At 37.3% G+C, this 27,258-nt stretch overlaps 7 protein-coding genes across 7 annotated transcripts; 6 read left to right on the top strand and 1 right to left on the bottom strand.

The window, feature by feature from the left end:
* Positions 1 to 1,096: 1,096 nt before the first annotated feature.
* Positions 1,097 to 1,594, top strand: LOC101294519 (TMV resistance protein N-like). Its single transcript, XM_004308663.1, has one exon. The coding sequence runs from the start codon at positions 1,097 to 1,099 to the stop codon at positions 1,592 to 1,594; it is 498 nt and encodes a 165-aa protein (XP_004308711.1).
* A 354-nt stretch (positions 1,595 to 1,948) lies between these two features.
* LOC101294225 (disease resistance protein At4g27190-like) lies at positions 1,949 to 3,871 on the top strand. The gene is made up of 2 exons (XM_004308662.1): positions 1,949 to 2,348; positions 2,440 to 3,871. Exons 1-2 carry the CDS (start codon positions 2,161 to 2,163, stop codon positions 3,869 to 3,871), a joined length of 1,620 nt encoding a protein of 539 aa, XP_004308710.1. The 5' UTR covers positions 1,949 to 2,160.
* LOC101293939 lies at positions 3,495 to 5,382 on the top strand. The gene is made up of 2 exons (XM_004308661.1): positions 3,495 to 4,959; positions 5,133 to 5,382. The coding sequence occupies exons 1-2, from the start codon at positions 3,875 to 3,877 to the stop codon at positions 5,380 to 5,382; spliced, it is 1,335 nt and encodes a 444-aa protein (XP_004308709.1). The 5' UTR covers positions 3,495 to 3,874.
* A 595-nt stretch (positions 5,383 to 5,977) lies between these two features.
* LOC101293644 (probable dolichyl pyrophosphate Glc1Man9GlcNAc2 alpha-1,3-glucosyltransferase-like) lies at positions 5,978 to 11,297 on the top strand. The gene is made up of 4 exons (XM_004308660.1): positions 5,978 to 6,755; positions 7,938 to 8,144; positions 8,703 to 8,940; positions 10,897 to 11,297. Exons 1-4 carry the CDS (start codon positions 5,994 to 5,996, stop codon positions 11,295 to 11,297), a joined length of 1,608 nt encoding a protein of 535 aa, XP_004308708.1. The 5' UTR covers positions 5,978 to 5,993.
* A 2,223-nt stretch (positions 11,298 to 13,520) lies between these two features.
* LOC101307436 (ATP synthase subunit delta', mitochondrial-like) lies at positions 13,521 to 17,392 on the top strand. Its single transcript, XM_004307217.1, has 2 exons — positions 13,521 to 13,887; positions 16,671 to 17,392. Exons 1-2 carry the CDS (start codon positions 13,618 to 13,620, stop codon positions 17,013 to 17,015), a joined length of 615 nt encoding a protein of 204 aa, XP_004307265.1. The 5' UTR covers positions 13,521 to 13,617; the 3' UTR covers positions 17,016 to 17,392.
* A 3,636-nt stretch (positions 17,393 to 21,028) lies between these two features.
* Positions 21,029 to 22,087, top strand: LOC101307154. The gene is made up of 2 exons (XM_004307216.1): positions 21,029 to 21,452; positions 21,579 to 22,087. The coding sequence occupies exons 1-2, from the start codon at positions 21,328 to 21,330 to the stop codon at positions 21,772 to 21,774; spliced, it is 321 nt and encodes a 106-aa protein (XP_004307264.1). The 5' UTR covers positions 21,029 to 21,327; the 3' UTR covers positions 21,775 to 22,087.
* Positions 22,088 to 23,666: 1,579 nt separating this feature from the next.
* On the bottom strand, positions 23,667 to 26,536 carry LOC101306859 (probable receptor-like protein kinase At5g47070-like). Its single transcript, XM_004307215.1, has 5 exons — positions 26,419 to 26,536; positions 25,658 to 26,076; positions 24,919 to 25,179; positions 24,661 to 24,783; positions 23,667 to 24,387 (listed from the first exon to the last, which is right to left on the bottom strand). Exons 2-5 carry the CDS (start codon positions 26,006 to 26,008, stop codon positions 23,839 to 23,841), a joined length of 1,284 nt encoding a protein of 427 aa, XP_004307263.1. The 5' UTR covers positions 26,009 to 26,076; positions 26,419 to 26,536; the 3' UTR covers positions 23,667 to 23,838.
* Positions 26,537 to 27,258: the final 722 nt, after the last annotated feature.

Below are 27,258 nucleotides of genomic sequence, written 5' to 3'. Positions count from 1 at the left end.
ACCAAATTCTGAAACTGAATACATAATTACATGCAATTAAACTATAATTGAAAGAGAAATTTGAAATTGCCACGGAGGCCACAACCCTCTCTCGCCCCAACTCAGTTCTGCCATGACTATAGGTGGTCTCTAATTCTGGTTGTCAGTCATTTCATATTGTTTTAGAGTTTGATGCTTTGGTTGTGCTCATTGACCTAGCAAAATCGGTGTTTGATCAATATTAGAGAGTTAAATCGGAGATAGAAGAGCATGTTTTTAGGAAACGTAATTGAAAACAATGTTTCAAATGATTGCATGCTCTCTATTTTGGTGGTAAACCTTTTTTTATCCCAAGATGCCACGTGTATAAAATCACCTTTGACTAAAAATGTGAACTGTCTCGTCTCTCTCATACGTCTTCATTCATCCGGTTTGCTGATGAAACTCCCAACCCAGCCCATCGTCGCCACCAACCGCGCCAGCACATCGTCACCGCTTTGCACTGTTTCTACCAATCGGGTATTACTCAGAACATCAACAGATTGGTCTCTTTCTCTCTCAAATTACTGGGTTCGCAACCTTGAGTTTTGTTGTTTTGTATTCCTCGTCTTTTAAGATTCATGTCTCAGTTGTCTGATTTTAGAAGTTTCAATTATATCTAATATTCAAGTTGGGATTGAGTACTATTGGTTGGTTGAAATGAGGTTGGGTGATGGGTTCAGTTTGGGGCTAGGTGTTCTAATCATGTGTTCCACCCCCTGTACACTTGAACTTTGAGTTTACCACCAGCCTGTTCTTTCTCTCTTCAATTTTCACAAAACCCAATTGAATTAGTAGCTGTATGTATCGGTGCTGAGATAAGAAGGTTCAACAAGTTCTAATATAACCAAAAAGGAAGAAACTTTCTCATGTTCTCGAACCCAAATATAATAATCTAAATGAAATATCATAATCAAGATTCGCTTAATCTGGAATTAAGATAATCAAAAGGAAGTCTCCTCTATTCAACAGTCAACCTCTCCCTGGTTGGTTTCTAAGTTTTGGGTTTTGTACTCTGCCTCTTGTTCTTGCTTTCTTTCCTGATCTGTTTGTTTGTTTTAGTGTTGGTTGTTTCTCAATGGCCTTTGCACCTTTACCATCAGCTCCTGTGTGGAAGTATGATATGTTTTTGAGTTTTAGCGGGAAAGACACTCGCAAGGGTATCGTGTCAACTCTCTACCATGAATTGAAAAAACTCAGTAACTTCAACCCTTTCATGGATAGCCAAGAGCTCAAACCGGGTGCCGAAATTTCCTCGGATCTCCTAACAGCAATCCAGGAATCGAAATCTGTGATAATTTTTCTCTCGCCAAACTATGATTCTTCCGCATGGTGTTTGGATGAACTTGAAATCATTGTTCAGTGCTTGGAAACCAGGAACACAAAAGTTATCCCACTTTTCTATAATGTAGATCCATCTGATGTGCGACATCAACTCCGGACTTTTGCAGAAGCCTTCACTAGGCATGAACACAGGTATTCCCAAGAGGATGGCATACAGAAGGTGAAACGGTGGAGAACTGCTTTAACAAAAGTGGCTAATCTCTCTGGCTTGGAATCAAGCAAATTTGAGTAAGTATAATGAGACTAACTTACAGGAGTTATAATTGTATTTCTTGGATGTACTATTTACCTGATAATTGTTTGACCCTTCTTTCATATGTCTGACATAAAACTTGTTCATCACATTTTGGAACTTGTACGCAGTAACTTAACTATGCAACTCACGAATTCGATTCGTGAGTTGTACGCTGTTATCTTTCTGGTGATCCGTATCTATTAAGATTTTGTTTTTCTTCAAAACTTTGTTATTTGTTATGTGGTTTTCACTTTTTCAATGGCCTTGACCTTGTTGGTACATCTCTTCCTGCAGCTGAACCAAGTTCTCAATGGAAGCATGATGTGTTTTTGAGTTTCACAGGGGATGATACAAAGGGTTTAATTTCCATTTTAGCCGATCAATTGCAAACCACATGTGGAATTACCATATTCAAGGATGATGGACATCGTAAAGAATGGATAAATATTTCCCGAAAACTCCAAACGGCAATTGAAGAATCAAGGCTTGCGATAGTTGTTCTGACACCAAATTATGCTTTTTCTACATGGTGTTTAGATGTACTAGCAAAGATTTTTCAAGTCATGAAAGACAAAAGCAGAATTTTGCCTCTGTTCTATAAAGTTAATACCTCTGATGTTCAAAATCAGAAGGGGAGTTTTGAACAGGTCTTTACTACGCATGAAAAGAAGTCTAGACACAAGGTGAAGCAGTGGAGACTTGGGTTAAAAAAAGTGAGCAATCTCACCATGTGGGATTTAAATATTTACGAGTAAGCCTTATGAGACTATCTTAAATAGTTATACTTGAACTTTTGATTGATGATTTAATTCTGATGACTATCTGGCACTTCTTTCATGTAGATCCGAAACAAAACTTGTGGAACACATGTTAGAAGTGGTCTGGACTAAAGTACAAGAAGATGAAAAGGCAGAAAGGTCCACCGGATATATTGAAGCATTTGAACCAAGAAAACGCACTGTACATAAGATAATCGAAATGCTGCAGCATGATGAGGTTGCTATTGTTGGGGTTTGTGGAATGCGAGGGGTAGGTAAGACAAGCATGGTGAAATGTGTGGGTGCACAAGCCCAAAGAAATCGCCTCTTTGATCATGTGATTATGAGTGTAGTATCACAAAATCCTAACTTGAGAAAACTTCAAGGCACATTGGCAGATCTGCTGGGCTTGAAATTGCCAGAGGAGACAGAATGTAGAAGAGCTGGTAGATTGCATGAGAGGATAATGAGTGGAAATAGAATTCTTATAATCTTGGACGATACTTGGGGTAGAGAAGATTTGTCAAGCATTGGAATTCCTGGCCGCAAGGAGCTTCTAAGACGCAATTCCAAGGTCCTAATAACCTCACGGATTGCGACTGTTTGTCATTGTATGGGGTGCCAAACAACGATCCATCTCAATGCTCTATCAGAAGAAAATTCATGGAATTTGTTTTTGAAGGAAGGAAGAACATCTTTTGACAAATTAACTGATGATTTTGTTGACGTAGCATGGAGAGTAGTTAGAGCATGTGCTGGTCTCCCAATAGCATTGATAGCTGTTGCAAGGGCACTTCTGCCACTTCGATATAACACAGACTTGTCCTCATGGAATGAAGCAGCTCTACAACTAACATCATACCTTTCATCATATTCTCCTGATCTTGATTATGATGCAATTTTGTTGGAATGCATGAAGTTAAGCTATCATTTCTTGGGATCTAATGATGCTAAGTCATGCTTCTTGCTTTGCTGCCTATTCCCAAATGGTTATAATATCCGAATTGAAGACTTGGTGAGGTATGGTATTGGGAAAGGACTGTTTCAAGATTCCAACATTAAAAATGCAAGAGCCAGAGTACATTTAGGGGTGAAATACCTTAAAGATGTTGGCTTGCTTTTGGACACTGAACGGGACGAATGCGTGAGGATGAATGATTACATGGCAGATATGTACATGTCTATTTCATCCTTGGAAGATGGCCTTAAGTTTTTGGTTAATGGTGATTCTGAAAATAAAAGTGGTGAAGGCTACAATGCGATGTTGTTAATGAAGCATAGAGGTGGCGACCTTCCCAGTGATTTGGTATATCCAAACCTCTTGATTTTGTTACTACAATATATGGATATGAGTAAGATGCCATCAAATATTTTTACGAATTTGAATGCTCTAAGGGTCTTTGATCTTAGTTTCACAAATATATCGTTGCTACCTGTATCACTCAGTCTCCTGACCAACCTTGAAACATTGAATTTAGATTACTGCGATCAGTTAACTGACATATCTGTACTCTGAAATATGAAGAAACTACAGATTCTTAGCATGAGAGAAGTTCCAGTTGAGGAGTTGCCAAAAGAAATAGGAAATTTAAAAGATCTGAGGATGTTGGACATGAGCGGGAGCTACAATATTAGTGCATTTCCATTCAAACTTCTGTCAAGATTGCATAAGTTGGAAGAACTGCACATGCAATGTAATTTTGGGGAAGAAAGGAGTAAAGCAGTGGTCAAGGAAGAAGAAGATAATGTCAGATCTGATGGAGAGCCTTGCTGGAGAAATTTAGACATTCTGGAGCTATGCATATCAAATTCAAATTGCTTGCCTAAATATGTTGAGTTCAATCTGTGTTGGGTAAATTTTGATATATGCATCAGCAGATACCTGCCAGCCAGAAAATCCACTTTGGATCATGACAAACTACCTTATTCAAGAGTCTTGTCTCTTGACACAACCATCAATAGCTTACCGGATTGGTTTATCAATGTGGTCGTGCCAGACATAGAGAAACTAGAGTTTATAGAGTGTAAGGGCTTGAATAACATTCTTGTGGAATATGACCACGAGAGATTTGTTGAACTGAAGTATCTTGCTGTAACTGGGCGCCATGAAAATTTGGAAGCATTGATGAACACAATAACATGGGTTCCGAAACAACCTGTGTTCGAGAGTTTGGAAGAGTTGCATCTCTGTGAGGTGGATTGCCTAAAGGTGTTATGTGTTGGTAAATTGCCACCGGGGTCTCTCTGCAATCTTAAAGTTTTGGTAGTTACGAGCTGCATGAAACTGAAAAGTCTCTTCACCTGGGATGTGGCTCAATGTCTTTCACAATGGGAGGACCTTTCAATAATTCAATGCCCTAGCTTGGAGAGAGTAATTGAAGCAAGCGACGAAACTTTGAAGAAGCAGATTGCTTTTCCAGAATTAAAGAACCTAATTTTGTCTAATCTTCCACAACTTGCGTGGTTCTACAGTTCTGGAAGTGCTATTATTGAGTGCCTTGCCTTGGAGCACTTGCATGTGCAAGACTGTCCCCAGTTTTCAGCTTCAACTTCTGACTTCCACAGTTGGAACCAAGTCCGAATTAATGATCTACGACATTTGAGGTATAATGTACTTCATTTGCTATTTTTCGATCTTCCTAGTTTGCTCTAACCTTTTTAGTTAAAAGCTTGAAGAAAGTTCTGGTCATGGCGTACATTTGTTTATCCTGATGTTGTATTTCAGTTCAGCGTTGCTTTTTAAGCCTGACCTCTCTCTTCCATAATTTATGAATCAGATCAAACAACGACGAGATGTCAGAGGTCACCTCTGGTCTGAACGAAGAGTTTGGAACAAGTCTGACGCCTGAGGACACGGTTGAGAACCTATCGCCAAATGCAAGACAACACATTGAGATTCTTAGAGAACTCCAACGTCAGTGTGATGAATTAGAGGCAAAGTTTTTACAAGAGAGAGCAGCACTTGAGGCCAAATTTCAGCAAGTTGTATCAACCTTTATACAATCAAGAGCTTATGAATCTGCCTAGGCTAGACTCAGGGTTCAATATATAGTATCAGGGTTAGAAGAACTTTCCTAGTTCTCCATAGTTGTGTCAGGTTACTGGTTACTTATCGATCGTATCTGCTTTAGGATAATGTTTTAAATCCTATTTGCTCTAATTTTGTTCCGGCTATGATACATTCTAAGGATGACTCGATCAAATGAGTTTATCATTTGTAATCTTATCTATGCTTGACATTAATGGATGCTCACTCACATAGTTAGAAATGAAAACTTTGTATCCTCCGCTATGTTCATCTAGCTCATGCTTCTTATCCTTCCAATTCTTGGTACAGTTTGGTGTCACTCCTATCTTTTTATGTGTCCTGAACGCTTCATTTGAATCAACTGAAAATGAGAGTAGATCAATGTTTTGTGTTGTTGCATTTTCCTCAATAAAAACTAGTCTCTTACAAGCGATCGAACTACTAGTTTTGTTTTGTAACTGCGAATTCCTTCTCAACTATATATAAAGACAAAATTAAAACAACAAACGAGGAAAACTACCTATCGCCACTCTCACACGTCTTGATCTCTGCTTCGAAGACACCACCTATGAACTGAGATCTCTGGTTCCCCTCTTCACATCCCAAATCCATGGAACCACAAACCACCAAGAAGATTCTCAAAAACCCTTCAAAACCCAACAACCCCAAACTCTCAGAGCTATGGTGGTTCTTCGCCGCAGCCACCTGCCTCAAACTCCTCCTGATCCCAGCCTACAGAAGCACAGACTTCGAGGTCCACCGCCACTGGCTCGCCATAACCAACTCCCTCCCTCTCTCTCAATGGTACTCCGACGAGACCAGCCTCTGGACTCTTGACTACCCTCCCTTCTTTGCCTACTTCGAGCGCCTCCTCTCCCTCTTCGCTAATCTCATCGACCCACAAATTGTCCACCTCCACAACGGCCTCAACTACTCATCAGACACTGTTGTTTACTTTCAAAGAGTCTCGGTTTGTGTTTCGGATTTGTGTCTTTTGTTTGGGGTGTATAGGTTGACGAGGAGGTTGGATCATGTGAGAAGGAGAGTGATGTGGGTTTTGGTTGTTTGGTCGCCGATGTTGTTGATTGTGGACCATTTGCATTTTCAGTATAATGGGTTGTTGCTTGGGGTGTTGTTGGTTTCGGTTTCGTATTTGGAGGAAGGGAGGGACTTGATGGGTGGGTTTGTGTTTGCTGTTCTGTTGTGTTTTAAGCATTTGTTTGCGGTGGCGGCGCCTGTTTATTTTGTGTATTTGTTGAGGCATTATTGCTGGAAGGGATTGGTGAAGGGTTTTGGAAGGCTTTTGGTTATGGGGAGTGTCGTTGTGGCTGTTTTCACAGTGGCGTATGGTCCGTTTGTGTATCATGGGCAGGTATATATCCCTGGCTTTGATTTGTATCTCTTGATCAGAGATATATGTGGACTAGTGGTTTTCCTTTTGTTTACATAGTTTGTTAATATTTTCGTATTAGCATTGTAAAGGCATTGAGTTTAAAATTTTACAATCATTTGTTGTCCAAGAAATGCATTTGAGAGTCAGAGACTTCATTTAAAATAGTGACTTGATTAGAGTAATGTCAGAAAATACTTGCATTGCTGTTAGAAGAGGAAGGGTGCATTTTTTTTTTCCTGCAATGAGAAAAGCTTACGAAATGTCTAAAGTGAGTAGCTTGATCGCTGCCTGCTGGTTTGGCAAATTAGAATCTTCAAATGCTTGAGGAGATTGTGAGCCACCTCTGTGTGACCTAGTATTTGGCTTCGTTGGTGATTTTGAGTTGTGTAGATTATTGTGATGGTAGAATCTGAGCTACTATATTAATGATATAGCGACATGAAATAATTTTATTCTTTTATTTTTAAGAGTGGATTTGGGACACTTGGTTAGACAATATCACCAAAAATATGTCTAGGCAAAGATAATCTTGCAATGGGTTTTCTTGGTTTTTGGTACTTCAAAATTATGTTTCTTTAGAGTTAATGACTAAGTATTCTTCAGTAGAAATTTATGCATTGTGGCTTATAAATCCAGGATTTGCAGTATACTCCTTATTTTTGGTATAGTTGCTTCTGTGGTGGTCTTCTGAAATACTATACCACTAAAAGCTAGTGCAATTTTATATGAGGATATTAGCCGCATATATCCTTCTCTTGACATTTCTATGTTATAGGTTAGGATACATGCTATAGGAGCATAGGCATTATAAATCCCCTACCTTCACTACCCTTTATTCCATGTTATGAGGTGCATACAATTAGAATGGAGCAGGCTGAGCATGGAAACATCTGAATCCTTGCCTCAGATGGTTGACAAAAGATTAACTGTAGTTATACAGATATTCCACTCATTCTAATACCTCATGTTTAATAAAAGATAGTGACTACTGGATAAATAAGTTAGATATATCTATCTCTTAGTGGTGCTCCCTTGTCCTTTAATAATATGGCATTTGGAACAGACCACTTGCATCTCAGCAAATCATTTAAATTTCGTACTGATAAGCGGCATCTCAGCAATTCAGGCATAGTGCATTGATTATTCAACATTATCTTGCAGATGAAACAAGTCATCCACCGCATGTTTCCTTTTGGCAGGGGACTTTGTCATGCATATTGGGCACCAAATTTTTGGGTGTTCTATATCTTACTAGATAAAGTGATAGCTTTCTTGCTTGGAAGACTTGGATTTAACATTCAGGCACCAGCAGCTTCATTTACCGGCGGACTAGTTGGTGATTCGTCCCCTTTTGCTGTATTGCCTCAGGTACTTTTCAATCTTAAACCCAAAGAGTAGATATATTAGGATGTTTATTTTCTGTGTAACATGATTCTGTAGTTTATTAAAAATTAAAAATGTTTGATTGGATGCTACTGCTTGTTTGATGCTAAACAAGATCAGCCTCAGTCCAACTGCACTGTGTATTGATTGTGGCTTTACTACAACTTTATGACCTACTAGGTGACTGCTTGTACTTGTAATTATGGGGTAGGTATGGAATTTGAGGCTGGTTTGGTTCTTGCAGTAGATCTACCAGAGCTATTGATTAGTTAGGAATTGCCAACTATTGGTTGGCACTGTCACCCGAGTCCTAATGCAGGGTTTCATTTTTGAGCCTGAGCTTGAACATATGACTGAATGGTAGGATGAAAGCTTTCCATCCCCTGTTTCCAAGTGGAGTGATGTTGATTAGGAGTTAGATGTTTCCATATATGGTACAACAGACTACGTAAATTCTCTTGTTACATAGTGTTGTTGATTTCTTTTATTCAAGTTATTAATGTTTTCTGGACCTAATTGTGCTTGTACTTGATGAAATGATAGATTACGCCGGCGATAACCTTTATCATGGTTCTGCTTGCATTATCTCCTTGTCTCATCAAGGCATGGAGAGATCCAAGACCAGTGATGATTACAAGATGGGTAGCCTATGCTTACACATGTGGGTTTCTGTTTGGGTGGCATGTTCATGAGAAGGCATCACTGCAGTTTGTCATCCCTCTTGCAATTGTTGCGGTGCAGGATTTGGATACTGCAAGGCATTACTTCTTTTTATCAATTGGTATGATTCTACCTCCATTGTCATTTATTCACAGAGCAACTAAGTGGTTGTTTTTTGAAATTCCCTTTTCTTTTCTGTGGTTGTTTTCCGCGCCGTATGCATATTCAGCGTGTGTCTCTCTTTTTTTCTTCTTTTTTTTCCCATCCTCTGTCACCCCTATTTTTTATTTTTTATTTTTTTTGTTCCAGTTTTTTCTTTCTTCTAGTATTTGTCTATTTTTTATTTTTATTCTTTTGTTTGTTACTTCATTTTGTTGTCATTTCTTATTTGTTGGTTAGTCGCCCTAGGTATCTTTTCTTGGTCTTTACTTGGTACTTTACGACTTAAGCAAAGTAGATAGATGAACTTGAAGATAGAAACACAGCACACACAAATTTATAGTGGTTCAGCCAAAACCCTGGCCTACGTCCACTTATGTGATCTCTCTTGAGAGATCACTAGCACTATGGAGAATAACAACCTGATTACAAGTACTTATTGAAATCCCTATGCTAATCCCCAACTCCCTGCTAGATCTCTCTATCACCCTTAGCTCTCGGTTTTCTGTGCTCTCTATCTTAACCTTAGAAAACCCCCTGCAGCTCCTATTTCTAGTGAATATGGGCTGCTGATACAAAAAGGTTTTACGACTCCTAAACCTAGTAGACAAAATCCTAATAGATCTTGAAAGATTACTTTCCTAGAACTTATAGAAAAAACCTCTTTCCTTTCTGGACTTGGATTTGCTTGCTGAATCCTAACTTCCAAATCATATCAACGAGCCAAAACACAACATTTCTCACCTCTTGGGTTTGCACTATTGTTCTGTTATACTAGATTTTGCAACTGATATGTATCCTACATAACCTAGGCTTAAGAGGTCAGGAGTGTAAGCGAGCTGAAGTAAAATTGGATTGTATATTAGGTTATAGCTTCGAGTTCTGTTTTTTCTGAAAAGAAGTTTAACTAGTCTCTAATGTGTGTGTGTGTGTGTATTGGTTATCTATAGTAAACCTAAACAGATAACTAACTATATTGTTCATCCATCAGCTCCTTAACTACAGAGATAACACAGGGCCTGCTTGGTTTCTGATCCTTCGTTCAATATATCTTTAGCTCAGTTTATATGAAATTTATTACATAAAGAGACGCTTACAAATGTGTTAGGAAGTCTGATAATATATATCCTAAGCACAAGGCTAGAGGTCAGTTAAGTAGCGCACGTCATTTACAATCATGCTAGTGTTATTCAGAGGAGTCTGTATCTTATTGAGAAACTGGTGTCTTACAAGACCTAAGACATTAAAATCTGGCAAGGCTGTGAGAACATGTTTTTTAGTTGTGGGTAAGGTGCTACTGGAATAATATTTCATTGGTGGGTAGGAAAGACCAATGTTTTGTACACGACGTGGTTCAAATAACGTCTTTTAGAAACCTGTATTTACAATTTCTATGTTTTTATTTCTTTAGAGAAGTAAATGAACTTCCCGCTTATATGCTTGGAAGTCTTTGATGCAGTATTTTTGTCAAATGTGTTCTGTGTTGGTAATAGGGTTCCCTTAAAAGAAAGTTATTTTCCATTCTTTCAGAATTGTATATCTGTAGCTATTGTGAGCACCCTTAAATATTTTTCCCTCCGAAATACAGCAGATCTGCAACATCAGTTTTGAGCATAAAAGTCACTCATTGTATATATAATTTATACCGATACACATGAAATTTTGTTTGGGTTCAATAAGGGATCCACTAGGAAACCTTGTTTGGATGTTTTTCAGGTCTGAATTCACAGATCATCTCTGTTAGGATCAAATAAAACATAGGAACCCTATGAGTCCAATATTAGCGTTTTATCATCATATTGATAAATCACATTAATTAATGTATAACTGGTTCTGATTTAGCTGAATTTTTATAAATATAAATTTTCCTTATACAGGTTCTGTACTGATGTTTTGTATGACCATGTTTGTTGTGCAGTGTCATGCTATTCTTTGTTCCCCCTTCTATATGAATCCCAGGAATATCCAATAAAGGTGCTGTTGCTATTACTACACTCCATGCTTATGTGGTTGGGTTTCTCTGCACAATTCACCAAGGATAAAACACTGGAAATGGCACCATCCGGAAAGAGGAAAGATAATCATATCGGATCAAACAGATCCACTGCAGCTGCCCAGAAAGGAGGCTTTGTTATTGGGTGGGAGATCTGGAGCTATCTGGTTGGTCTGGTACTTGTTGAGATTTGGGGCCAGTTTCTGCATCCTATGTTTCTCGGTGATAAGCTTCCTTTTCTACCCCTTATGCTGATCTCTGTATATTGTTCATTAGGGGTAACGTACTCTTTCCTTTGGCAATTAAAACAGATCCTTGTTTCATGATTGTTCTGGTTTTTACCTAATCTCATTTATAGCAGCTGGAGCTAATTTTTTGCTGATTGTCAGACATTATTCTTTATCTTTGATAGGAGTTGCTGAAACCATTGCATATCTATAGGTACAGATATACACATTTATGCTTGGACAAATTATAAGGTAGTCTCACTTATAAAGTTGCTAGACTCGGTAATTATTATTTTATATTTTATCACAAGGAAGATCCTCGTGACATTTTTACAGTATAAACATGTTAAAAACTAGAAAAAAAAATCCTTGTTTTGGAAACTGATAAAGTACTGAAAAGAAAATTTTGCATGGGAATTGGAAATGATACACAAACACACCATCCCCCTATCACCTTATCTTTTTAAGCTCTGTAGTGAATGTTTATCTGCCTAAATCTCACAAGCTGTCTGTAACAATGTCATTCATGGCCTCAAAATGTGCCCTCAAGCACTAAATGTCATTCTTTATGGTATTGCTACAAATGAAGAATGTGTACAATATAGGAGGATCCTCAATGTGTATGAAAGAGCATCTGGACAAAGGTAAATCTTCAGACTGCCTATGAGAGGGTTGGAAAATCAAGGGCTGTCATATTTGATTACCTTATGGAGAGACTATCAAAAAACTTGTCAGCTGGAAAGCAAAAATTTTTAGTACTGCAGGTAAAGATTTGATCAAAGCTGTGGCTAAGACCATGCCAATTTATGTCATGAATAGCATCTACCACCTAAAGGTTTATGATGATATTCATCGACTGCGCTTCTTTGTTTTGGGGTGACTAAAAACAAGAAGAAGAAGATTCATTGATTGTGCGCTTCTTTCTTTTGAGGTGTCACTAATGAGAAGAAGATCCAATTGAGAAGAATGGCTACTACAAAGTAAAATCGGCTTACTGGATTGCTAAAACTAAGGTTTTAGAGAATGTTCTTGCATCTTCTTCACAAGGAGACCCTTATAAAGACTTCTGGAGACATCTGTAAGAGCGAAGGTTCCGCGGAAGGTAAAGACATGTATTTGGCGATCATATCATGATTTATTACCTGCAAGAGCTAAGCTGCAAACTAGACCACAACTGCCTGTTGTGTCATCATCAATATGAAGACAGTGCCCATGTTCTGTGTAAGCGCCCCACTGCCTCCAATGTTTTATCCTCTTTGAACTTGGGCAATAGTTTGCTTCCAAAATTTACACTTGAAACAGTGGATGCTGGAACTTTCTTTGCATCTGAGTCAAGATGGGTTTGAAAAGTTGCTTATGCTACTCTGGCTTTGTGGAAAAACCGGACAACAAGCTGTCGAATAATAAACGCCAATCTGCCAATGTCATTGTAGAAGTTTAGACAAGCTCAGGAAGCCAAAAATTCGAAAGAAGGCAATGTGGAAGCGCGCTGCAAATTGGGGCTGGAAGCTAAACGTTGATGATAGCTTTTTGGCACCAATACTCCTACTGGTGGATATTCTTGAGTAATGGTAGTAGTTTCAGACTGCCTCCAAGCTACACTAATCGCTAATGTTAACGTAATAGTGTTGCAAAAGGAGGCCTTTTTGATGATATTAAGGGTTTGTTAAAACATTGCCATATAGTTTCTAAATCTCGTAACCGGGTGGCGTATAGATGGCTAGTATTGCTTATGAATTATGATTGCTTGCCGTAGAACTGCAACGGAGTGGCTTATACCTTGCCGGATGTACTTATGTCATTCGGGGTGTCTTACAAGCATTGGCAGCTCCTTTGATTCAAAAAATGTTGGTTTTAAGAAATGCATTGTTGATATCTGAGAGATTCTTGCATGGGGGCGGGCTTGCATATGCATGTGGGTATTTTTGGTTTTCATTATAATTAAACACGGGTTTTTTTGGAATACAAAAAAATAAAATATAGAGACATGATTGACTGGACGTATCACGTGGCTTATGCGTTTGTCTTACCTAAAAATTTTTTGTTGACAGCTGCCACCAAATGCTAAAAAAATGTTGTATCACCTGCATGATCAGGCGGGCGGGTAACCGGTCGGGTCCGAATCGAAATTTTTCATTACTAAAAAGATCCTGTCCATATACAGGACCTGCTGCAAGATTTTTATAAAGAAAAACAAGCATGAACAAATGCAAAAATAAGTTTGGATCTTGACTGGGCTTCACTCCTCTATTGAATGCCAAGTCCAACTTTCAAGCCCAAACCATATCTTTACAAAACCCGGACCAACCCATTTTCCTATCTCCATTTTCACATTCGACGCAGCTGACCCTAAAGCACCAACCAAACCCTCTGTCTCTCCGACCCTGCGAGACCCGAGCGACCCCCACTCTCCGCCACCATGCTGAGACGCGCCACCGCCCTCTTGACCCGACCCGCATCCTCCTCACTCCGGGCCGCCCGTGCCTTCTCCACCGAGGTCGCCGAAGCAGGCGACGCTCCGGCTAACCCCGCTTTCAACGAGGCCTGGAAGAAGGTCGTCCCTCACATCGAGCCCCCCAAGACTCCTCTCTCCTTCATGAAGCCCCGCCCCGCCGTCCCGTCGTCGATCCCGACTAAGCTCACCGTCAACTTCGTCCTGCCTTACGCATCTGAGCTCTCCGCTAAAGAGGTCAGTTTCTCTGTGACTTGATCTCGATCTAGGTGCCTTCAATCTCTTCGCTTTGTTAATTGTGGTTTTGACTCTTGACTTTGATGAAGCTTTGATTTCATTTCGACCTTGGTTGACTCGCTTGTTTCGGAATTTTGATTGATTTGGAGTTTGTATGTAAGTAGAGATGAACTGATCAATGTAGGAAGATTAGATGAAGAATGTTCGTATACATCGGCAGGATTGAGACTTTTGAAAATGGCTAACAGATAGTTTTATCAGTAAAGTAAAGCAATGCTACTTAGAAATGATCCTCTATTTTTGTGTTATATATAGGGTTAAGTTTGAATGGGATTTGATTCATTTTGACTTTAGTTTGACTGGTAGTGTTGAAATTGAGGACTTCGTTGCGACTTTAGTTGACTGGCTAAGTTTGGGTTCTCGATTGATTTTAGGACTTTATCTGTAAGTGTGGAAATATAGTGGTTAAATATCAGAGGTGAACTGATAAATGTAGGATCCGAGGATGATATGTAGTGTAACACTATGTAGAAATGATCCTCTATTTGTGTTTGTGTGTGCTTTGTAGCCTCAAGGATCTGTGTTTTGATCTTCTTTGTGAATGTTCATTCCGAAGAGATGAACTTAATGTAAAACTTCTATCCGAAGCCTTTTGATGATGATATTGTTAGCTGAAGACATCGTTTAATCTTTACCAAACTGTTTGATAGTTTCAGAATTCAAATGGCACTGCTTTCTAAACTTCTTTCATACTGCTTTTGTATATCCTTTGTTCAACATCATTATTCATGTTTTTCTGTTGTTGTCTTTTGGTTAATTTGTGATTGAGAAATTTTTTTTGAAGGAAGTGAAGTGGATTTGTAAATCTTAGAGCTTTTAATTTGCTCTTGTCAAGCCTTGAGAGGTTGAAAGTGCACTTAACTAGTCTTACCACAAACCTGTCTTCATTGACATTTTATTTTTTGTGATAGTCTAAGAAACACAAGATTTTTTTTTTTTTCCTATCTGGCATCCGCCTTCTATTGGCATCAGTATTCTATTGCTCAATCTGACACGCTATCTATATGTCTAGATAGTAATACGTTGCTTTCATTTGTGTGTCACACCGCCTTTGCACATACACTGTATGCCCATTTGGGTGGATTGATTCCAAATCCATGGTTTCAGCATTTGGTTTAACTGCATGGTTTGGAAATTTATATATGGAGTTTGATTTGGAAGAAGTAGATAAATTGATTTTGGAATGAGTCGTTGAAGAAGCCATTTTGAAGGTATTTGAACTGGTGATACTAAGCCATTCAATCTAATTGTTTGTATTTTATTTTAACATAGATAACATTTTGCCAATTATATCTTGTTTCATCCAAATTGAGCCTTGATTTCATTATAACTTGATGTTGGTGAAAATTTGTCTCACTTTCTTGCCAGATGCTCTGACTTATTATTATTATATTATATGTATATACTACAGTTTTCAGTTATCTAAATTTGTAAGTTTTTTTTTTTTTTTTTTTGAAAATAAAAAATCTTCCTTGATTTCATCTAAGTTGGTGTTGGCAAAAATTCATCCACTTCCTTGGAAGGATGTTTGAACGTGTTCATGTAAGGATGCCTTGAATTATTATATAATGTGTGTGTAATGTGTGGTTGTGTGTATATGTATAGAAGTTTTGGGTAATATATAAGTTTCATAGTCTATCCTGTATACCTATATAATCCAATTGTATCTGTAAAGTCCAGGAGCTATTTATGTTCAGAAATAGATGTTGCTTTCATGATAATTATGAAACCAAATACCATTTTGTTGTCATTATTGAAGCTTAATGATTGCTTTAGATTTTGTAATACTAAATGGGTTCACCTGAAGCAGATTGTTTTAATTGTCAGAGTTAAACTTGAATAACATACGTGAATTTTGAGCATGGTTGTATGCAAAATGAATGTGATGGTCCATTTTTCTGTTGTGTCAAGGTCAAGTTTGCCATTCTGTCAGTTCTTTGTAGTGTCAAGCATCTAAATTATTTCTCATCTGCCATTCATTCAACTCTTTGAAAAGTAGTACACTAAACTTTGCTTCTCATATCTAGGTAAGTATTATGTAAAACGGTTGGCAGGTTTTCAACCATTTGATTCATTGGCCACACTTGAAGAAGAAGAAAAACCTACAAATTATAAAACACTTGTAGGAATGATTTTCGTTTTTTTCACATACAATCCTATCATGCCTTTATTCATAGTGTGTTTCTCCTATGCATAAGATGTTAAGGGATTTCCAGAGAATTGCGAATTAGAATTCGGTTTTGCTCATCTTATTCTACACTTATTGGAAAAACCCTCAAGAATATACACATTTCGGAAAAACCCCACTTCCCCAGTCAGCAATTACATATTGACCACTGATAGTTGATCATCACCACTAACGCAAAAGTTATATGGTTTGGCTAATTCAGAGAGCAACACTTAAAAGGGGTGCATGGTATGTGATTCAAGTTATGAATATTAAAGGTGTTGTAAATAGTTGAGCTTAGTGAAGTGTAGGATCCAAGATGCTGTATCCAGTACCGTGCTTTTGATATTATAATTGCATGTATGTATGAATGAACATGCCTGCATGAATAAACATGCATGTATGCACATCCAAACCCGCTTTTTTAGATTAAGATTTTGTGCAGCTATGCATTCTGATTTGCTATGTACTATTTCCCGCATGTGTAAATGAAATACCAACCAGAAGTTTCCTCATGAATTAACTATTATGTCTTATGTGCTATGAACTATAACAGGTGGACATGGTTATAATTCCAGCAAGCACTGGGCAGATGGGTGTTCTTCCTGGACATGTGGCAACAATTGCCGAGTTGAAACCTGGGATCCTATCAGTACATGAAGGAAATGATGTGACAAAGTACTTCGTCAGCAGTGGTTTTGCATTCATCCATGCGAACTCTTACGCAGATATAATTGCTGTTGAGGCTGTACCTATCGATCGAGTCGATGCAAGTCTTGTCCAGAAGGGGCTTGCAGAGTTCACCCAGAAGCTGAACTCGGCCTCAACTGACTTGGAGAAAGCTGAAGCCCAGATTGGAGTTGATGTGCATAGTGCCCTCAATGCTGCTCTCACAGGCTAGTTTTACTGGTCTTTGTGCTCCCTTGTTAAATTAGTCCATTTCTACATAAAGTTCTGCACTTTGACAAATTTCATCTGTCTCTTGGAGCCAAAAATGTCTGGACATGTACTTTTCTTGTAGTTCTGTGTTGAATGCAGGATTGAGTGGAAAAATAATATGTAAAATTCATCATCTGGCTTACAGAGTTGAGCAAAAAATTTTAAGAAATGAGGGTTTAGCAACATGCTCCATTGAAAAGAAAACAAATTTTGCCATCTAGCCTTTGAGAAGATATTCTATATATCTTTATGATGAGTGATTCCCAGGTGAATTTTGAAATAAAATTCCATCATTTTGGAATTGTCTCAGTTATTCAACTTTATGTGGGATTTTATTTGAAAACCACTAGTGTCTGGTGTGCTTTCACAATCTGTCAATTCTATTGTAAAGGTTGTGCCACATTGTGTGTTAATGGTGAAGGAGAATGTTGGTTTGATGTTCTGTTTTTCGAATTTAGGGTTCGGAGAGAATGTTCTGTATTTAGGGTTTAGAGCGGTTGGGGAAACATCATTACCTGAAACTAAAAGCTCTATGTAGGGTTTAGTTAGAATGGGGAATTTTAATATCAAAACATAAACTTTGTTCTTATGGTTTAGTTAGAGTGGTCTTTTATTATCAAAACACATAAACTTAGTTGTAAGGTTTAGTGAGAATGGGTTGTTTCATCCTCGTTCTTTATTTGGGGTTTAGGGTTTAGTGAGAAACGGGAAGTTTCATGTTTCATCACCTGAAACTGAAAGGTAGTTGTTTTCGGTACATCATTGACAATGTCGCAGATTTGACTTGATCAAATGATTACAAAAGCCATGAACCCAGAAAATTGGTTATATAATGAAGGCTCTTCCAAGCATGCTTTCCCAATTCTTTTCCTGGAACGACACGAGCTGGAAACGTGTAGGATGAAGCTAATTAAATATGATGAACAATAAAATCATAGATTACAAGAAGATTAAATAAGTGAAGAACCTCCTAGAAATATAAGACTTGGCACCTCTTGTTAGCAGCCACCAGTCTATCAAATTGTAAATCGTCATGACAGAGACCAGGATGCCATTTAAAGTTAAGTTGGCGGTGAGAAGAAGCCACTTTTGTTGAGTTGCATATTGAAAGATGTATTAATCAGGTACAGTAGCGTTCATCTGGGACAAACTCTTACATGTTAATTCAATGATGAAAAATATTATTTTAAAATTAAGTTGTTTTATTTTTAATCTTTAGATTTAAATTTAACGGTGGTTAACTATAGATCTTTTGGTCAGTAGTTGACCAGGTGAACATGACTGAGGTTTTAGGTAACCTTTGTAAGGTCTTAAATTGTTGTTCAAATCAAATGGGATTATTTGTCATAACGAGTAGTCACATATACTAAGGCTTCAAAGAATATCTGTATCAAATCCTTTTGACTAGTTAATTATTAATTTTTGCTTCAATAATCCTATTTTTCCAAGTTATCTATGTATGTGTATATGCTAAAGCTATTGGTCGGTCGATCCTAAAATTAAATATTGTAAGATTCTGTTGAAGATTTCGATATATTTTTTAATCTTCAAATTATGAACTTCACATAATTATAAACGGAGTTTAATTATGAATTTCACGCCATATAGAAGATACACATTGTCTTCACACAATTGACAAATTCAACCAAATCCGAATTGGAACGAACTTCCCGTCTAAGTTCCAAAATGGTTGATGTTGTATTCGATAAAAATATTTAAATCTAAAAACTTATTGGAAAAAAAAAATTGAGAACAGCCTTACAATAATTCTGTGAGATTTATGGTCCCATAGGAACACACCATTTTGCAAGTTGCAACTCATTCGAGCTTTTTCATTAGTTGACAAATATAATGCCCAAAGAATAAGAGTGCGGCTATTGGGACCTCTAAATTTGCTCACTAGACCTCATTCTATTGTGAATTATTAAATGACATATACATCCTCATACATAATGACTATTAAGGACAATAATTATACAAAATGAAATATTATATTTATTCTCTTTGGACTTTCCAATTCAATAATAATTGATTCAATTCTTTATTATTTTCCTTATATATTTTTTTTTCCCTAATTTCTTTTTATTAAAGCATACATATAGTTTATAATCAATATCAATCATGTGACATGAAACTTTGTATTATCATACATGTTGAACGCATATACTTGCAAATAGCATAAATATTTTTATATAAAAATATAATAATATATATCTATTATAGAAAATATATATTTATTGAAATAATTTATATGTGGTACAAAATAGAGATCAAATTAATTCAAAAAGAAAAAAAATAAGAAGAAAAAATAACATAGTAACAAAAAGAAAGGAAAAAGACTAAATTAAAAGATACATAGAATAGTACATGAATAAAACTATTTCTTGCATAAGAAAAAAAAATGAAGGTAGGGATGATGGATGTTGAAAACAAAAGGAAAAGAAACAAAGAATGAGAGGTCTATTGAGTGAATAAGAGGTAATTAATTGATTGAAATATATGTCAATAAATAGCTAAGGTTATTTTAGGAATTTGAAATGAGGTCTCGTGAGCAAATGCTTATATTGAAAAGTAAAAAGGAGGTGTAGAGAGAATGAGAGATATATTGAGCAAATTTGGAGGTCTCACTAGCCACACTCAAAGAATAATTGCTAAATACAAAAACAAAAAAAGGACAATTAATAATCCAATAGAAAAATAGAAAAACTCCAATACAACTCATCCAATAATAATACCCACGTCATTCTCAAAAATAAAAAAAAATAAGGTCCACGTGGATTCAAACCAAAAACCGCAGCTACCCCCCAAATAATTGGAACTCTCTTCGAGCCTGGCACACGTTCCAACCGTCGATCTCCCACCTCGTTCATCGCGGCCGTTCCAAGAACATGGTTTGCCTCCGTCAATATCCACTTGCCACGTATCACGTGCTGCAATTACGATCTGCTGCGCTGGCACCCTCGCTCGGGTCGCACGTGTAAGGAAGAAAAAGAAGCAGCTGCTGCCCGTCGGGCACCGGTAGTGGTCAGTGGGCCCGGAAGGGGACAAGGACCTCGGTAGTAGAGCCAGCATGGTCCTGAGTCAGGGTGGGCCCTACGCCTCGATGATTTTGTTGGTTAGTGGGCCCTCCTCCGAGTCAGCTCCACGGTTGTGGCTCCATTTTGTTATTGTTTTCTGCTGGGCCGCGGGGCCCAGTGTTTCGCAAGTGGTCCGGGTTTCTAGAGAGATCGTGGTGTTTAGACTTGTATGCCCCTGATGTTTTCCTATATTTACCAACACGCTAAACATGGTTGGATGTTATTCTACGATTTTTTTCGGGGCGTTATGGTTATTGACTCCCATACAACTGTGTATGGAGAATTAAGAAGACTGCTTTTTGAAATGTGCCCCTAATTTTTTTGTAAATTCTATAATACACCCCACAATCTTTATATATTTGAACCAAAAAGTTGTTTTCTTGTTGTTACTACAAAAAGGAACACATAAATATAAGTAGAGTACAAGATTCTGATTCTCACATGCACTCCAGTAAATGTTATCAATCTAAGAAAGAGTCCAAGAACAAATAAGGGAATAATATAGAAAGGACCTATGCACATTTTTACCATTGTCCAAGGAAAAGAACCCAAAATGAAATTAGAAATTGTCATCAACTTACTAATTTTACCATGAGATGAGAACTTACAAACAAAAGCATTGGGGGAGCAGAACCCAAGATTGAAAAGGTGCTGAAATTTTAGGATGTATTGAAGAAAAAAGACTCAACACAAAAAAGGACCAAATGCAAAAAAGAAAGGAGCTAGCATCAAAAGGAAAATTATTAAAAAGAGAAAGCCATTTTGGAAAAAGAGAGATGCTGATGCATTGCACTAGAGCACACAGAGCCAATAGATTGATTGAAACCCCCATGGAATCTTGAAAACCACTCCCCCCACTGTTTTATTATAATCCTTAATCACGCAACAAGCTATACTCACCTATTCCTTGTACCACAACCTTCTCATGCTCCCAACCAATAGAAACCTGCATACATTGATCTAGCATTGATTTGATTGGTGTGGAACAGTTTTAGAAACAAACCCACAAAGCAGCTGAACTTTTCAAGTCCCCACCAAGCAAACTAAGCAAAGTCCATAAATAGGGCGGCCTACCTCTCGTTCTCCTCTCCTCTCCTCTTCTTTTTCTAAGCACACAGAGCCTTCACCTTTAGCAAAACCAGTCCATTAAAGCATCAAGCTTTCCTCACAGCTCCTCTTAGTTTTTCTCATTTCAATATGAAGAAAGGAATGTTCTCCTTCAGCTCCTACGAAGATCATTTCCAGAATGAGCCTCACTTCCTTGATGCCTGCTTTCTCTGCAGAAAGTCACTTGGAAACAACTCAGACATCTTCATGTACAGGTACTTTAATTTTCCACCTCTTCATGACCAGTTCTTGAAATTTCATTAGCTTCTAAACCCAGTTTACAAGTTTGTATGTTTTTTGTGTCTCACATTCTGATTGGAATTGAAATTGTTTGTTTACAGGGGAAATACACCATTCTGTAGCAAAGATTGTAGACAAGAACAAATAGAGTTTGATGAGGCTAAAGAGAAGAGCTGGAAAGTGTCCTCTTCTTCTTCCTCCTCATCTTCAAGCAGAGCATCTATCAGAAAATCAGATGCCAACAAAGACTCTTCCACCGGCAAAACTGTACGGACAGGCACAGTTGCTGTAGCCTGATGATCTGAAATACTAATTCTGTAAATTATGTCAATCTTTTCTCATTCCACGTGGCAAGATCATGGAGGTGAATTTTGATCAGGGTTGTGAGATGGGGAGGGGGAAGTACATAGGGCAATTGTGACCAAATTGGGGAAGAATTTTTGTTTTTGATTTTGTGGAAGGGAAAGGGAAACCATCATATCTCATTACTATAATGGTAGGGATGTGTTGTAAAATTTTGATAATGATATTTGTTTGCTTCTCAAATGACTTTGAGACATTCAAAAGTTTCAAATAGAGACTTGGTACCATATCACTGCTGTGCTCTATTTTTTATTTTATTTTTTCATCCTCCCCTTCCCCATTCTTATTAGCTTTGAAGCATCTTCATGGTGCATGTTGCAGAGTTATTCTCATGACTAGATGGTCCATTCTAGCTTTCCTCTTGGTATAACATATGGCTAGCATCTGGTGATCTGGAATATAATCACTTTTTTTTTTTCCTTTGGTAGCTGGAAAGAATTATAGCTTTTCTTTTAGTGGTAGTTCATAACTGCATACAAATATTGACATGGAAGGAAAAGGGAGGAGATGCTAGAAGAGCAGACAGTAAAAGGGTGAAATGAGACAGAAATGGTTCTTATGAAATAAAAGCTTGCATTTGTTAAGAAAAACAAAAAACAAAACAAGCATACAAAAAAAGAGAGGAGATTTTAAGTTTCAACTAAGAAATGGAATAGAAATTAATTAAATCATTCGAATCCCAAATCATTCATGCCAATTTTGTGGAATAATTAGGTGCAAGATCTAAATGTCCAAACATTTCCAATTGAAGTATTGAACTTTTTATTTGGTCCAACTGAACATGATGGTTGGGAGGATACAATTTTGAGTAACTCAGTAAGCAAGTCATAGATATACCAACCAGAAATAGAGACAAGACGAAAGATTTAAAAACAAGTGAGGCTAATGTCAAGGGGATCTTGAAGTTTTGAACCAACATGGTTGTAAAGAAAAGATGTCTGATATACCCAAAAACCACCTAAATGAAGGATCATGATTGATCACCTTAGCTCTAAACTAAATAACTAACCAAGCAATACCCCCAACTGTAGTGCCCATTTCATTTGTTCAAATCCCCTCTCACCCACCATTGGCCCTTGCTGAATTCCATCCTTAATCTTGTGGCAACTTTGAAATGAAATGCTGGAGTATTTTATCTCATGAAGACTTCTCAATTTTACAAAATGATCACATTCTGAGTCCAGATATCTACAGATTCCAATCTACCTCTGAAGCTACTCTCACACAATAACCTCTTGATTTAGATACCTTCGTACAGACTGGACTATTTGCTTTGTTACTGACACCTGAAAATCAAAATGATAAATTAAAAGGAAAAATTGGAAGCTCACATTTCTAGCATATAGAGGCAACCAATGCCAACTATTTCATTGAATTCGTGGGATAGAGCTGAATTTCGTAAACCACTTTCCACAAGGCCACTAGTTGTGCAAACTATAATTCCAATGGTGATTGCTTAAAGCAACTTAAATAACCAAGTTTTATTTAAGTAAAAACGTTAACTCTATTGATATAGCATTAACATTATAAGAGACCACTTTAGATTGAAGCCACCAATCTATAGAATCCAGAATCTAGAATAGTAGAATTGCTATGGAGTTGGAATCAAGAATCCATAATGTAGAACATTTATAGAGTTGGGATCCTGTGGGAGCTTCTATCTCAACTGGTAGAACAATGCTTATTTGGTAGCTTTTTCGTAGCTACCCATCCAAATTGAAGCAACCAAACCTTTTAGTAGTTTCTATAGCTCTTATTCACTCCAACACAGAACTAACCTTCTGTGGCTCTACCTCTGAGCAACTCATTATAGTTGGCTAATGAGTGAGGAAAAAAAATGGTGATTATAAGGTAAAAGTCATTCTAGCAGAACAAACTTTATAATTGTGCAATACCTTTCAAACTTTTCTGCAGTACATGCTCCAGTTCTTTTACTCAAAAACAAGCCATTAGACTCTACCATTAAGCAAAATTACAAGTGTGGTAGATGATTTAGTGTCAAGTAACCTTTGCCCTCTGCATTATCATGAATCTTCTTCTACTAGCACTCTCCACATGCTCTCCTAGTTTTGCCAGGTGAGTCATTCTTCTTTTCCACGACTCTGAGGCCCCGAACTGATTCTCCTTTGTCTTCGTGTCAACTTGGTCATTTTCAAAAGAGTCAGGACTTCTCTCGGTTTGGTTAGCCTCTTTTGAGTCTTGGATGATCTGCTTCAATGTCTCTACTACCTGACTCATTGTTGGCCGGTCTTTTGCACTCTTTGACAGACAACTATTAGCCAACTTGGCAATTTTTCTTGCTGCACTTTTTAAATAACTGCTTTCAAGTCGAGGATCCATCAACAAGCCAAACTTTTTGCTATCAGGAGGAAACTGTTTCACCCATTCTAAGAGTTTCTGTTCTGTTCTTGGCCGGTTTCTCTCTAATGATCGCCTGCCTGTCAGAATTTCATACAACACCACACCAAAGCTCCAGACATCACTCTTAGTTGTCAGATGACCTGTCTCAATGTAATCTGGAGCAGCATATCCATATGTTCCCACTACCTGTGGTGAAATGAATTCTATTAGCAATTTAGCATCATCTTAGTCCTAATAATTTTAGGTTCTTTACGAAATGCTCCAACTAAACTTAATTGTTCAGCATTTGATGCAGTACTTTGCAACTAAATTCTTGAAGTACTAATATTTAGGTTCCATGACTAATATGCTTTGCTTCATATGTATACAGCATTTTTTCACTGTTACATCACGAAGTTCCACATTAAGTAGAAGTGTCATGAAAGCCGCAAATGAGAAAGAAGTGCACAAAATACTTACTGCAGTTGACACATGAGTATGCCCAACCATTGGCCCCTCCCTTGCTAGCCCAAAGTCTGAAAGCTTCGGTTTGAAATTCTCATCCAGTAACACATTTGCACATTTGAAATCTCGATATATCACCTACATCAGAACATGAGAGGATCAAAATTACGATCTTTAAAGATGAAGTTTGTAGGCTAAAAATATGAAGAAAAAAAAATGTGAGATGTGGAAGTGATGTTAATGTTAATGTTAATGTTAATGTCTGTAGCAAACCTGAATTTCCAATCCTTCATGGAGATAAGCTAATCCTTGAGCTGCTCCCAGTATTATCTGTAATCTTGTCTCCCAAGGAACAGTTGGGTATGTCCTGTTAAATATATGATCTTCTAAACTTCTGTTTGGCATATATTCGTATACGAGTAGTCTTTGAATTCCTCTTTCTCCATCCACAGCACAGTAACCTATTAGTTTGACAAGATTCGGGTGCTCCACAACACTTAGAAATTGAACTTCTGCTACCCATTGTTTGTGACCCTAATTTATAAACATATAATCGTGAGAAATGGTATTCAGAAAGATCAGAAGAAATTTGTCATGGACTAACGAATGCATAAGCTTCCATTTCCATCCACCATTATACTCATATAAGTAAATCTAAATCACCTTATGTGCTGCAAGCCTAGAACATAGGAAGCATTACAAGTCTGACTCGACAAGAATCTCAACATTGTAAGTAAAAATTGGATAAAGTAAGACTTAATCGACAGAGTGGCAAAAACAAGGTTGCTGATACCATTTAAAAGTGTTCATCGTACGGACTGGGATAGTCAGAGGACTTGGTATTTAATCAAAAATCATACAGACAGCAATTTAGTAGTAAAGTGTAGATATTAAACGAGAACGAGTCAGAACACGTATCCTAGCCAGATTAAAATACAAAACAAAGAGATCTTGATCACACTACTTGACAATTCAATTCAAATTTAATAGGAAAATGCTTGAACACTCATACCTGTAAGCCATCGTTGTTCAGCTTTTTAATGGCGACTACAACTCGATCGCCCTTGGACTCAGCAGGCTTAATTGAACCCTTATAGACATTGCCAAATCCACCTTCTCCAATCTTAAGTAACCTATGGAAATCATTTGTTGCCTGCCTCAGCTCTTGGAAAGTAAACACCCTTAAATTATGAGCCTTTTCTTCATACAATTCTGGTATACCGCGCGGTGAATTTGCTGAACAGGAAGACTTGACCACCCTACTAGCTCCTGAATAATCAGAGCCGCTTTGGTCTTTTAGCTCAGGAGCTGATCTTTGTTCCCTGGTCCTAGACTTTTCTTTAAAATAGTAGAAACACTTCATTGTATTGAATCTTACAGAAACTACCTAGCTGAGATTAAGTGTGATCTTTCTCTGCTGCATTGAATCAACTGTAACATAAATAGAACAAAGTATCAGCATCTTTCTGTTCATATAGGCATAGTTAAGATTCCCAAATGGATGAAAACTGCTAAGAATGAAACAATGGAACACAAAGACCAAGATAATCATTTCATATACAAAAGATCAGAAATTCAGAAGCATATTATGCAGTTAAAGATCAAGAGACCACACATGACGAAATGGTAGGCAGATTAAAGAGGAGGATTAAAACATTGAAAACCCAGATGGGAATGGAAGATCAAGGCAGACAATCATGACCCGTATGAGCAAAACCAAAACCAAAAACAGAACAATGAAGAACCAACAAACCCAAATCATAAACAGAATACCTTATGAAAGTCTCTTGCTTACAGTATTCAAAGGGGTTGGTGTTGGAGAGACTATCAGAGATGTCTTGTCTAGCTTGGCTTCTCTTTCTCTTTGCTTAAATGGTTAGGCAATCGGTGTAGACTCTTTTGAACTGTGTGCCTTAATTATGTTTGAGGAATTCAACGTGTAGGATTAAAACGAAGAATGAATATCGAACTAAACGTTTCAAGTTGACAAACGAGCATTTATGTCTTTCCAGAAACTCTCGTATTGCTTTCCCTCTCAAATAGGCAGACATGACCAAATATATTTCTTTGTAGTCAAAGCCAAGAAAACGAACCAATAACAGATGGGTCAACTCTGTGGACACGGATTAGGATATTTTTCTGCCTACATTTTACAAAAGATAAATAATTTTGCTAAAATTCATAAAAACTCCTAAGATGTTTTATTTTTTGAAAGTCTCCTAAAATACCCTCAAACATCTCTGAATATTTTGTGTTTCAGAGTACACAGGAAAAAGATAACAAGATTACAATCATATATTTTGTCAGTATCAAATTTATATTAAGTTATTTATATTCTGTAATATAGGAAATCTGTATGAACTGATCTAACATTTATAAATTTAAATATTTCTTTTAGTTATATGTATGATGACTACATCGGTCATGATTTTTGCCCATACATACAGTTTGTTATGCTTGGCCAAATCATTTGTTTAGGATTTTGTAAATTGTAATCTTGATATATATTTTTGTACAAAATTGCAATGAACTTGTGGTGGGTTCTAGGTTTGCCATCAATGAGTTTCCTTTTCTAACAAAAAAAAAAAAAAAAAAAAAAAAAAATAGCGGCTA

The sequence above is a fragment of the Fragaria vesca genome, linkage group LG7 (assembly GCF_000184155.1).
Source record: "Fragaria vesca subsp. vesca linkage group LG7, FraVesHawaii_1.0, whole genome shotgun sequence".
NCBI lineage: Eukaryota > Viridiplantae > Streptophyta > Magnoliopsida > Rosales > Rosaceae > Fragaria > Fragaria vesca.
The sequence above is the reverse complement of the archived record's forward strand: the minus strand, read 5'-3'. Positions and strand labels throughout refer to the sequence as shown.